This window comes from Bicyclus anynana, chromosome 15, assembly GCF_947172395.1.
Source record: "Bicyclus anynana chromosome 15, ilBicAnyn1.1, whole genome shotgun sequence".
In the NCBI taxonomy this organism is placed as follows: domain Eukaryota; kingdom Metazoa; phylum Arthropoda; class Insecta; order Lepidoptera; family Nymphalidae; genus Bicyclus; species Bicyclus anynana.
In genome coordinates, this window is record NC_069097.1 from 9,097,657 (window position 1) to 9,111,996 (window position 14,340).

The 14,340-nt window shown below is 35.9% G+C and overlaps 1 protein-coding gene across 1 annotated transcript in view; it reads right to left on the reverse strand.

Moving 5' to 3' along the window:
* Nucleotides 1–202: 202 nt before the first annotated feature.
* Nucleotides 203–14,340, reverse strand: part of LOC112051928 (BTB/POZ domain-containing protein 3) — a 29,580-nt gene continuing 15,442 nt past the window's right edge. The window contains exon 2 of the mRNA XM_024090789.2: nucleotides 203–4,636. Within this exon, the coding sequence (XP_023946557.1) occupies nucleotides 3,388–4,617 (1,230 nt within the window). The 5' untranslated portion in view covers nucleotides 4,618–4,636 and the 3' untranslated portion in view covers nucleotides 203–3,387. The remainder of the gene's footprint in view (nucleotides 4,637–14,340) is intronic.

Genomic DNA, 14,340 nt, shown 5'->3' on the forward strand with positions numbered 1-14,340 from the left:
GCCCCGAAGCTAAGCGTACTAATAGCCTGTATTAATTGGGTACTAAGTTAGCTGACTTTATCATTTACTTACTGGTACATAAATACTTACATAATGTATAAATACACCCAGACTCTGGAAAACACGAATATTTTCCATTTGTGGTATCGAAAGTACGGTCGTGGATACAGAAAACATTAATTGGAAATAAAACACAGTCATATTCATAATTTAAACATATTTAATTTCTTCGTCATCAGGTTCCAATATTTTTGTCTCGTTTTTATTATAAGTAGTTTCTACTACACAGAAGGAAAGTCAAGATTTGAATAATGAATAGTTTCAGCTTAGAGCCGACATCAATCGCTACACAATTAATTGATTAACAACATTTAATGTAAACAATTATGTATTTTTAATTAATCGTTTCAAACGATACACATATTCATACATTAAATATATAAACACATGAACTTATAGATCATTAAGAATGAGTAAGTTACTACTTAGATAATAATAAGATAATAGACATAGATTGGCATACTGTTATAACTTTTCCTCAACTGTTAACAGATATTTCAGAGAGACTTTAAAATTAAATATATTTTTATTTATAGATTGGTACATCTTGTAATAAAAGTTTGGTCAAACGTGAATAAAGCAGAGGGCCTTGTGTCAGTTTGATACTGTTACTATCGCGTTAATGTAAGCGCGAATTTTTAAGGAATTGAAACAGCGCCATCTAGTGGCACTACTGCACAACTGTTTCAATTTCATATAAATTCTTGTTTACGTCAACGCGATAATAACAGTATGAAAATATTGAAAACTCCCACTAGACACACAGATACAGTAGGTAATTATTCAGAAATGTCATTTGATTTTAATTGGCGATATTTCGTGGTTACTTAAAATTTTGATATAGTATACTGAATGTATCAATAATAACTTCTTCGTTTGATTACAAAACAGCCAAAGTACTTTTTGTTGATGGAGTGTATTATGGAACTTTCTATAAAAGACAACCTCGCGCTTTATTTATCACAATTCCTCATAGTACTTGTGTATAGATGTTACTTAATATGTGCCACCCTCAACCGTTGTATTAGTCGTTAACAATCAGGAAAAATACTACTCGAAAGAGTAACGTAAATCGCTTTTCTAGAGGACATCAACTTTCTTAGTTTGTGAAATCGTGTACGTGTTTTTTCTAATTATTCGTCCACCTTTCAATTGAATTTAATACTACAATTTTAATATATATCGGTTACTACAATATATATAATGTTTCCTAATATATTTTTGTATTACAAATTCTACTTTTGTACAATATACTATTTTATTCTGACTATAATATGCCTAAAAATCTAAGTATGTAAAGAAAAAGTTTCAAAAGATTTAGAAGATTTTGTAAGTATCAGTTCATGTGTTCGAGACAATTATTTAGACATATAATAGGACATTAATATTTTTTTTTACGAAAATACATTCAATTCAAGATATTTCATCTTATACACTAATGTATATTTTTGAACAATATAATTTTTGCACTACTATTTTAACTACTACATAGGTAAAATGAAATAGTTATGGTATTAAATGGTAATAAATTAAATTAATTATGACAAACATTTGGTATGGCACAGTTTGAAGGAAATTATATCTATAAATAATAATAACAAAAGCAACCTATATAATATTACATCGTATTTCGGTCTAATACTGATAAAACATGTACCTACTTCTTGTCTACAGCATATCAACATGGTTTTGATTCAGAGCAATGTGTTTTAAGAATTATTAAATACAATATTAGCAATAACAGTCGGGTAAAAATTGGCTCTAATTGAGTCATTTTAGCAGTAAGAAAATGAGCCAAACCATACATGCAATATCCATCTTTTTTGGAACTCGGTTAATTTAAATTTAAGAGTTAGCAGGAATCTCTGCTAGGTTCTAAAAGAATAACGGGCAGTGTTTAACTTTAAAATTTTATAATTAAGGGGTATAATCTTGGTGAAAAGAGAAAATAACCATATTAGAATTTTAAGATTTATCAACCTTAGTTATTAAAGGAGATGGTACAAAACTGTATGGAGCCCAAGATCAGTCCTTGTACCCTGGCGGAAATAAAAGAAAATATCTTATTTTAACTATTTTTGATTATACAAGTCTACGAATTTACTTTAATCCTTTCGAAATAAGATTCATTCTCTCCCAATAAATGCAACACTAATATGGGTAATAATGGCGGATTGATGACGTTTTTAATTCAGTAGTCGTTTTGACGTTTGCTTTAAATTCATGTCATGTCATAGTTGCTTTAAGGGCGCCATCTTAATATAACTCAAAACTTGGGTTTTAATTTTATTTATTTCTTTTTATTTAGTTACATTTATTCACTTGTTTAGATTTTAATAAAATCCTTGTATTTTTCAAATTTTAATGATACGGGGTACAAGAGTGGACCTGAAATAGACCATCTCATTTATAAATGATAAAAATAATTAATTTACGATGCTCAAGTTTTGTTTCAATGCATGAAAAATAATATTTGGAGCTGCTAAAATCTTACTAGGTATAATTTGATAGGGCAGTAAATATAGTTAAATATTAAGTACACCATAAAAACTAAGACAAGATCTCATCTGTACTTAAAATACGACTAGTAGTAAAATTACATAACAATTTGTAGGAGTAATTAACTTAAATAAACTAAACAATAACTAGCTTTGCAATATCTTCGTTAGTCATACAAAAAATGTTTTATATTTACAAAAAGAAAATATTTTCTGGTTCTAGGAAATATAGCTGCGGTATCTAAAAAGTAAATTGCACCAAAATCACATAATAATTAAGATTTTTATGTAATTCATAAACTACTTAAAACTAAAAGTCATAACATTAAAAAAAATTCAATATAAATTAAATGCAACAAAATTTGGCTAAATATGATTAGCTTTAGAAACTACAATATACATATATTTTGTGCACCAATCCGTTCCAAAAAATAACAAGACGAATATATGCGTTTTTTTTTTCGAGCACAATCAGATTTGAAATCCATTTTCTAAACTTCTAAAGCAAAGTAGAATATCACATCGAGAAAGATAAAATTAGGATAATATTTTTGCTAAACATTCATAATAATAATAATAATTAATTACTCGTTGAGTAGCCGAGCTACGACAATTATATTCTAGACATTTAAATCAACTATGAAAAATCCAACCCAACGTTGGAACATGGAATGGACCATATGGGACGTCCAAGCAACAGTTACATGTAAATTTAAAATAGGTATTTTTTATACCTTTCCCGTCTATAACTTTTCATGAACTCTTTACCAAAAAACTAACTCGTATATTTAAGAATATATGCATTCTTCTTTTTCCGCTTTCTATTTTTTTAATCAAAGAGACATACCAAAGCATGTATGAAACCGTGGAAGCAATCGGAACAGCAATTGCTTTTATTTCGGTTGTCTTCGGGCTCAAAGCATGGTTGCTTCAATTTCTTAGGGCGACGTCCGCAAAGTTTGGTGGGTTGGGGCTCTTCTATAATTTCAGATCGTGGGCTCAAGAATACTGGAGCTGCGGCAGGTTCAGTGGGGCGCGGGTGAGCCCATCTCCGGAGCATCGCTTCCTGCTCAGCACCCACTGGAACAGGAGCAGAGAGTTTGCGCGCCCTAGCCAAAACCAAAGCCCGCTCTATGGGCTCCAACAACTCCAATGCCAATGCCCTGTCTAACTCTTCTCCCGACAGAAGTAAATACCGCGGACAGTATGCCAATTCTCCGAGAGCGGCGCGCTTGTTTCCCGGCGTCAGTTCTCGTTTTGTCCGTTTGCAGGCAGCCGTGCTCCAGCGCGCCAGTGCTTCTGCCAAAACAAGTTCACTGGAGACCCGTAGGGTGTCACGTTTTACTATTAAAGCCAAGTCCTCGTACGTGAGATCTTCTAGTTTTTCGTGATTGAGCGCTGCGTCTGCGTTGTCGTCTATAACAAGCAGAGCGTTATGGGCTAGCGAATCGCACCACATAGCGCAATGGGATAAGGTTCGGGCGGCCGCATCGCTTTCGAGAGCAGGCAAGGGCGGTGCTGACGCAGCTCCTGGCAATCTCGCACATAAAAATCGCAAATCTCGCAGTACTTCGAGAGCGACTTCCGCGTCTAACATTTCGTCGAGGCGACGTGCACATCTTTCAGTGAGATGAGGACACAAGAATTTGTATGCAGCGTAAAGGGTTGTGCGAGCGGTGACGACCGTAGTTAGCACCGTCGGCTCACAGTAGTAGTAGCGCAGGAGCTGTTCGAAGCCTCGACGATCGATATAGTCTACAATGATAATGTCTGCCTTAGTAGACAGTAAAGCCGCAAAAACGGGGCTCGTGGCCGCCAACACGCGACGATGTCCTGGCACGCGGATTGTATCTCCGTTGATTCCGGCCACGAACGTGATGTCGCTTTGCTTCTCACTGTCGTATAGATTACAGTAATCGTCAACTGATCGTAGTTCATCGACGCGTCGGTTCAGGTGGTATTGCAGTATTTGTGTGCCAGACGTCGAGGCCTCGGACTGGGACTGTGGTTGGCTTTCGCCGTTGGAGTCAGTGCAAGCGGGATTCGTTACCACGGTCATGTTGAGCTTTTTCTATAGCCTGGAAAGATGAAAAGTTCAATATTACTTATACGAGTAGGTATACGTTTCATTGTACCGTAAAAATACCATATATATTCGCGATCGTTCACTAAGTGCATGTATCGGGATGCCAGACGCTAATTGGGTCTGTTAGCGCCCTTATTACTCCCTCGCGAGGATATCAGTGCCATATAAAGTATAATTATTACCTCAGTTTGTGTTGCGAGTCATTTCAAGTGTTAAATAGAACATCAAGGGCAACTCGTACTCAAATATCATTGTTATTTTTGTATAGTTTTAACCATTTTTGGATTTAAAATTTATTTTATAAGGACATGTCTAATTTTGTTTATGTCGATTATGGAAGTATTATAATATCCTAGGTAAATACATCGTAGATATACATTCGCAATATAACTCCACTACGAACAATTCAATGATCTAATTATTATATAGTAAATCGTATCCCGCCCAAAAAATTTTTATGTAAAGCAAGGATATACTCGTAGCTTGCACTGCAAAAAAGTTATATCAGATCACATGAACAGAAAAACTTTTAACTGTACACTTTCTAACATATCATTTAGCATAGTGTTCTGCGTGAATAATAATTTTAAGTTCTCATCAAACCGTAAACTTTATTGTGTCACATTAAGTGGCTTGATCCACACCCTACTTGGGAATGCGCCCGCCAAGTAATTTTAATTGGGAATAATTATAAAAATCTTCCTGTATTAGCCCAGTGGATAAGACCTCTGCCTCCTATTCCGATGGGTGTGCATGCACCTCCAACTTTTCAAATGTGTGCATTTTAAGAAATTAAATATCACGTGAATCAAACGGTAAAGGAAAACATTGTGAGGAAACCTGCATACCAGAGAATTTTCTTAATTCTCTGCGTGTGTGAAATCTGCCAATCCACTTCACATCTTGTGGATGTGGAGTGGATTGGCAGACTTCATGCTTCTGTGAAGCATATAATTTAATCGTGTTTTGCTTTATTACCAGTAAAACTTGGAAAGACTATAACAAAGGATACCTAATTGTTGTACAAATATCATTAACCCTTCTGCAACATTTCATATTCGCTGGAAGGAAGACGTGCGTCAACATCTCACATACTCACAATGCGTCATCTGATCTGAGGCGCATCAACAAAATTATTCTTGGAGGGCGATACATCTTCCAACAACAAACAAACTTTAGTAGGTATAATCAAGACCTCATTCTATGTCATTATCATCATTCATTCCCGCTCTTTCCCCGCAAGTTCTGTCATCATCATCAACATTCATTCCTGCTCTTTCTCCGCAATTCCTGTCATCATCATCATCATTCATTCCCGCTGTTTCTACGCAAGTCCTGTTATCATCATCATTATTCATTCCCTCTTTTTCTCTGCAAGTCCTGTCATCATCATCAACATTCATTCCCGCTGTTTCTACGCAAGTCCTGTTATCATCATCATTATTCATTCCCTCTTTTTCTCCGCAATTCCTGTCATCATCATCAACATTCATTCCCGCTGTTTCTACGCAAGTTCTGTCTACAGGAATTGCCTGTTAGAGATTGATTATAGTAATAGGGCCGCCTTTGTATGCTAGTTTTTAATTTTAACCCTTATAGTTTCACCATGTCCGTCTGTCTCTCCGTCTGTCCGCGGTTTAGCAAAAGTAGGATATAATAATGAATTTATAAGGAAATAATGCATACTAATTCCGTTGTTAATTAAATAGATAAAGTTGTTAGTAAGATAACTCTATTATAACTAAAAAGCTGAAATATGGCATGCGGTAATGGGTATACGAATATAATTTTATATATTAATCACGTCTATAAAATAGTAAAGAGAAAGATTGAAAAAAATACTTTTGGGGTTCCTTCTCTACATGTAAAGTGAGGCGATTTTTTTCTCGATAGTACCGCTATCGGTAGTTTTACAATAAAAGGGTTTAAAGCGCTAATTTAATCTAGGGAACCTTACACTGCGCGTGGCCCGATACGAACCATGTCGTGGTTGGTTTTTTATTTAATTTTTAATTTGTTTTGTATTTTGTGTGCAATAAACTAGTTCCTCTATCGAATATAGACGTGTTCAGTATATTTTTGAAAATTTCAGGATATTTTTACAATATCAGGAATATCAATAAAGATGATACAGCGGAAGTCTACCGTCAGTTGTAGCGTTTTCTATGTTCTTAGGTCTACTCTAAATACAAATTAAATGTATTAAAATATAAGTACCTAATGGTAATATAAAGAGATTATATTAACTATGATTAAACATGCCGATTGTAATTATATGCGGTGAAGTGGCAATGGGCGGGGCACATAGTTCAGAGTGTCGATGGACGTTGGGGACCCAAAGTGCAGGATAAGCGACCCCGAAAACGCAGTGTTGGTGGACCCCCCACCAGGTGGACTGACGGCATCTAGCGAGTTGCAAGGATTTCCTGGATGCAGGTATCTCAGGATCGTAATGTTTGGAAGTCCCTACAATAGGCCTATGTCCTGGAGTGGACGTCCATCCGCTGATATGATGCTGTGATGATGATTTTTTTTTATTTTTTTATTCTTTACAAGTTAGCCCCTAGCCAAGATGGAAGCGGGCTAACTTGTTAGAAGGAGGATGAAAATCCACACCCCTTTCGGTTTCTACACGGCATCGTACCGGAACGCTAAATCGCTTGGCGGTACGACTTTGCCGGTAGGGTGGTAACTAGCCACGGCCGAAGCCTCCCACCAGCCAAACCTGGACTAATTAAGAAAATCTCAATATGCCCAGCCGGGGATCGAACCCAGGATCTCCATTTTGTAAATCCACCGTGCATACCACTGCGTCACGGAGGCCGTAAAAAAATGTTTGGAAGTCCCTACAATTACAGGCCTATGTTCTGCAGTGGACGTCTATCGGCTGATGATGATGATGATTGCAATTTTATATATCCAACGATCGTGATCGGAACTGTTATGTATTATTGTTTTGTCTGTAAGTTTGCTTCAGATTATACTTATAGAATTAACAGCATCACCTAAATATTTTCGCCATGTCGCAATCTAATGTCTTCCTGTTTAAATATAAAAGATCCGAGAAATGCGTTTCGAAACTGCAGCGACATTAACGTTTGTCAGCTATTTGTGATCAAATTCTAAATTCTCTTTTTATGCAAATAATGTTAATTAGTCATAAACAGTGGTAATTAGACGCAGTTTCAATTCTCATCAACATGAGAATTGAAAACCAAACAAATTTGTTCTTTAAGGTCCCATTAATCTCTGTTTTTTTTTTTATTTTTTACAAGTTAGCCCTTGACTACAATGTCACCTGATGGTAAGTGATGATGCAGTCTAAGATGAAAGCGGGCTAACTTGTTAGGAGGAGGATGAAAATCCACATCCCTTTCGGTTTCTACACGGCATCGTACTGGAATGCTAAATCGCTTGGCGGTACGTCTTTGCCGGTAGGGTGGTAACTAGCGACGGCCGAAGCCTCCCACCAGCCAGACCTGGACAAATTAAGAAAATCTCAATCTGCCCAGCCGGGGATCGAACCCAGGACCTCCGTTTTGTGAATCCACCGCGCAAACCACTGCGCCACGGAGGCCTTCTGTAACAAAATTCATCAGTTCAGTGGCTTAGCCGAAAAGCTAACGTACAGACAAACTTACTGTAGCATTTACTAGTACAATAGTAGTGTATGGATATATTGAATACTGACCTACATACATTCGCATAGCTTTATGGAGCTGAACTGAAATTGGCCTATATTTAGAAACTGAAATCCGAGCACATAATGTTACGAAAGCGAAATACGTTTACCATTTCCTCATTCATTATTTGAACTAATAATTATTTATTATGTTACTTGTACCTAATATGTACTTAATTTAGTTCTAAATCTACCTAGTTTAAAGTTTTTAAAATAAGGCATAACGCGACTGTTTTATAAGAAACTGCATGAGGTTACTAAATAAGGGTATACTAAATACAATAGAAAGCAAAACCTGCGCCTGTAGCCATGTGGCATTTCGATTCTCTATTTACAAACGCTAACGCTTCGAAAACTAAAAACAATGTATGGGAATGACAGATCCGATCGATAACTTGATCATCTGACCTGACGATAGCAAATGTCATGCTGATCTAGCAATTTCGCCGCTCCTTTGCATCCACCAAAAATACTTTTTTTATTATTAAGTATAGTAGTAGGTATATTGTTTGAATAGTATAGTACCTCCGAAGGTTTCTACGCGACGCTAAATCGCTTGGCCTTAAGTCTTTGCCGGTAGGGTGGTAACTAGCCTCGGCCTACCACCTAACTAGACCTTAGCATAATATTTAGAAATTTGAAAATGCTAAACTAGCCCGAAGTGGGAATCAAATTCAGGACCTCTCTGTTGAGAGTATCACTACAAACTGCACCAGGACGTTAAAACAACAATAATCTAAGAGCCCGTAACCCCAGACCTTCGTTATTTTATAAAAGCTGAAAGTTTGTCCGCTCACGTTCCTACCAGAAGTAAGGACGGTAGCCAATTATAGAGTTTGAACCATGGTGGCTTTGGTAAGTAGCAAGTTTTAAGGATCTACATACATCCTCAACCGTCTACGTACGAATTGTCATTTTTTCATGTTTTCCTCGTCATAATATGAGAAATTGCATTACCAATAACGAGTCACTTAGGTTCGCGTCAACCCTTCGGAAAGCACTATTTAATTTGAAATTTCAAGGGTCTCTAACAAAGGTTTGCCATTAAGCCAAGTGTCTGGCGAATGGGAATGACATTTCTCTTATTATGCCGATAAAAATATAAAAAAACTTCATACTTACTTATTATTTTTTTAGGTTAGCCGGTCTAGATCATCGAAACCTGCTATCACCCAAAGTCTCTAGTTGGATACTTATCTGTGATATGAGCATGAGCTGACAAACAATAACCTTTTATAAAATGACGAAGGTCTGGTTTCCGCTGGCTCTCCGTCTACAAGTATCGCCTTGACCCCTTATTATATAGTCAAGGTTGTTTCGGATTAAACTTTAATCGATAATAATTATCTCACACGGACTTCTCAGTGTTGGCATTCAGCTTATAAGGGCGTCAGGATAAAACTGCAATTTATGCTGTTTTTAGCCCACGATCTAATAAAGGTTGTCTATAATCCGAAATAATAGGCTCTATCATGATTGAAGGATTTTCTAAAAAAACTTGTAAGTCGTATTATGCAATATTATGAGTCTCAGGAGATTTTCAACACTTTAAATTCTAACTTGGGCAATATTAATCTTTGTCTAACCACGCAATTTCCCAGTCGCCATGATTTTTTTATATCTACAACAATCACCGACATATTTCAATAAAAAACTTCAAAAAGTTCTTCTCGTACTCAGTCCATAACTGAAAATCGAAGACGATCCGAATATGATAATGATCCGATGATGATGATGATGATCTGATGACGATACGATGATGATGAGCCATTCAGTAGTTTTTAAGTTAATCGCTTTTTAAGCCTTCAATGCACCTACTGTACAGGAGCGTAGCTACCGCCTTGTCAACCGTATCAATGATACGGGTCCCCCAGACTACAGGGGCCCCTTACGTGTAAAAGCAAAATTAATAAAATGTAGGTAATCCATAATCTCTTTTTTCCCTGGTCAAGCGCGAACCCTAAACTTGGAAACATAGGTTAAGTCACTGTGTCACTGTCATATTTATTTTAAGGGAGCATTTTTGTTTCTCTCGTGAGAAATCTTTACCTACTCTTTATTTGGGCCCCCCAACTAATTTTGATACAGGGCCCCACCAAGGCACGCTACGCCAATGCTACTGTACTATGAATGTTTACCAAAACAGTCAGATAATTCCAAATATGCATTGTACACGCACTTATCCTTAAGCCACAGCAAACAATCGCATGCGCAGAGCAAATTCTGTTGGGATTTACGATAAGCGGAATGTAAATCTACTCGTATACATGCTCTAATGGGGATGATGACTAGGTTTCAATATATTGATTTTTATGATACATTCGGGTAAATAGGGTCAATGTTAACTAATTTATACATAAAAAGCAAAGATTGTCTGGATATTTGCAAAATAAATGAGATTATAAAATTTCAAAATCTATTAAAAATATTTTATCGTAATTAGATGAAAATTCATACAGTTTTAGCTTCCTTACATTAAATGTGACATTTTTTAATATATGAACTATAAGCATAAACGCACAAATAACAAAGATATTAGTAATTTTGTTTGAACGCGCATACAAATCTAACGATCACTACATTGCCTATGACGTCATTATTTCAAGCCATTTTGTATGGGGCGTTTTTCAGGGATCCGCGTCAGCGCCGCAAATCTGACTCTTTAAATCCCTGTAGCTTCGAAAGTAATGATCGCAGATACCCTGTTCCTTTTACAAAATTGCTTTACTATTAGTATACTTTTAATTTATATACAATTTAAAAAACTGTCATCATCCCTATTTAAACTACTCAGTTACTGACCGCTGGTATATCTGGGGTTAGTCTTCGCTCAAGTCCATAGGTATAGTGAGTTTATGCGATACTAGCAGACACTCCTTGGTTTTACCCGCGTAGTTCCTGTTCCTGTATGAATACGGGGATAAAATATAGCCTATGACACTCACAGATAACGTGGCTTTCTATTGGTAAAAGAATTTTCAAAATCGGTTTAGTAGATCGCCTTCCAATCTCACAATAGCAAAAATTTACCTCTTTACAATATTAGCACAGAACGCATATGTCCACAGTGGATAGATAGAGTTATTCAAAAATTATGTTCTTTGTAAAAATTGTCTCGTTGGTCCAGCGGTTAGGATGTTGCTTTGGATTACTAGATCCTGGGTTTGAGTCCTATGTCGGGCTATGTAGTACTAAGCTTTTCTTTCTTATGGGAATTTTTCAGTAAAAAAATCCACTACTGGGCCGAGCTTCCCTTCTTATAGGAGGGATATAAACCAAAATTACTGATCTAATACGGGTTCGTTTAGTAATTATAGTATGTTAGTTAATTATAGTATTATAGTATGTTATTAATACTAATACTATTAGAAACGTAAAAAGTTTCTTAAGTTATTAGATGTGTGTTAATTTTACATGAAAAATACTGAACGGATTTTTATAAGACTGTTAGAATTTTATAACGGGAACTCAGGTTGCTAGACGATGATAGTGGAGCATGAATCAGTGTAATAAATGTTATTATTTGTTAAGTGGAAATTAAATCATAAACCTGACACGGTTGGCAAACGTCTGGCTCAAACCGAACTGATGCGTGCATCCTACATTGCGTAATATTCTAAGAGCGTTAACATTTACAGCCTTGACTAAAATCAAGGTAAATCAAAATTAGATCACACCAAATATTATGTGAATTAATATAAAATAGTGTAAAAACGAGTGCAACATCTATACAAAGTAAAGTTTATACCTTGTTTAGACCTCTAAAGAAAAATCAAGATTTTCCCTAAATTACCTACTTAAGTGTTTGTAGGGTGTATACTTATTTGTAACAAAGAAAACCATATAATATTTTATATATAGGTTTGTTAAATTTTGTATATAGGTTTATTTAATTATTTTACTGAGGCTGCCTTTTATTTGGGAAAACTATTTTCCGAGCAATTAAAAAATCCATTACAATTCCGTGAAAATAAAATCTACGAATACAAAATCGTTATTTTATTCAATTATTTGATAATAAAACCTGTGTAATTTTTAATGTTTTGCAGTTTTCACATATTCAGCGCAGGGAATGATTATTAATCTTAACTTACCCCTAGAAAAGAAAGATAAGAAAACACAAGAATTTACCGCCGACAGAGACAGTCGTGAATTTCAGTTTGTATTAATAATTACGTTTACAATAAGTAGGAAACATTCATTCTATAGGCACGTGAATTGATAAATTAAAATGCGAAAAAGCAAATCACGGCTATAAATTGACTTGCAAAAAGTTCATAGAGTTGTTCGGTAATGTTCGGAACAATTCGACCCTATGGCTCACTTAAATGGATAATAGAAAACCATCATTTTTTCATACTAAAATTATAAATGCAAAAGTAAGTATGTTTATCTGTCTGTCACGAGCACCTTTTCAATGAACCAATGTAAATGAATTTTGCCAACCTGTGATAAATAGGACCTTAAACCAACAATCTAGAACATAGAGCAAAACAGCTACCTTTTATCCCGGAAAAATCCATTTGTGCAATTTATGAATAACGAGAATTAACGCAACCGGAGATGTACATATCTACCAACCTACCTACCAACAAAACTTCGCAGGGCAAGCAAGAAAAACACCCTACAAACGTACGCTTAAGCGTAACGTAAGCGTACGCTTAAGCGGGATTCATAGGGCGTTTTTCTCCCTATACATGAGCTACTACTATATACAAGATTTTAAGCTATACAGCTTATGGTCACTCATGTACAGCGATGGTCGTTAACATTATCACCCTAAGACCGCCCACCCATATCGGAGCAGCGTGGTGGATTTAAGCTCCATATCCCCTTGAACCAAAGTCACTGACATATCTCAACGAGTCGCGAAGCTAAAGTGGATTGCCACTTCAGCACATAGCTCGAAAAACCGATGTTCGTTGGGGTCCCAAGGTGCTGGAATGGCAACCCCGCATAAAAGGCAGAGTTGGTTAACCCCCTCACCAGGTGGACAGACGACATCAAGCGAGTCGCAGGGATTCGCTGGATGCAGGCGGCTCGGGATCGTGATGTTTGGAATTGGAAGTCACTACAAAAGGCATAATATATGTCCTGCAGTGGACGTCCATCGGTTGATATGATGATGACCCTTTGCCTTTAAAGAGGAAGGCCTGGCCGTTAAATAGGCTAACTGAACTTACCATCCGTTCAAACGTCAATGCAGTGCTGACCTGTCGTTTAGAAAATTATACCTATCGTGTCGTTTAGCCAAGTGAAGAGATTCGTTTGCTACAACGATACAAGTGTTAGCTTCCATGAGATCACAACGTAGCAGCTTCAGAAATAGAATGGACTGTGACATGCGGAAATGATGTGCAAGTTGCAAGCAAATTAAGCTTGCAAATGCTAATAATGGAACTGTAGATCTTAGCATGGATATACCTTGTACTAATTCGAACAGAGATATAGCTACGCCGGTATACATGGTCTTTATTGTAGTTCATAATTTAGGACCCTTGAGATATAAAATCAGGAGTTGATTTGCGGTAGTTTGTTATGTTTATACTCAAAAATTTATTTTTTTATTTTTTGTAATCAGGTCGTTTTGTGCTAATTATTATTATACCTAATTAGCATAAAACTACCTAAATAATCCTTTTCGTAATACAGACAATAAGCTTTGGTATTTTGTGTTCTGTTTGGTACCAATTCTCGCCATATCTAAACTGGCAAATTTTATTATTGCATACATTTCACATAATTCCGATAGACGCATTTCTTTTCTTAGATCACTAAGTTATACAATAGAACGTTAATTTATTTTGTGTAAATGATTTTCTTTTCATTTCTCATTGAAAATACCTTATTTTAAAAACAGTATGTTTTCACGATTATACTAACTTCTGAGAGTATTTTAAAATATCTATAACAAAATCAATATTATGAAATGGCATCAGAAACATTCAAAACACTGCATATTTATATTTAGGAAGTATAAACTTAAAGCATTGTTATTATTGCTATCTGTGAAA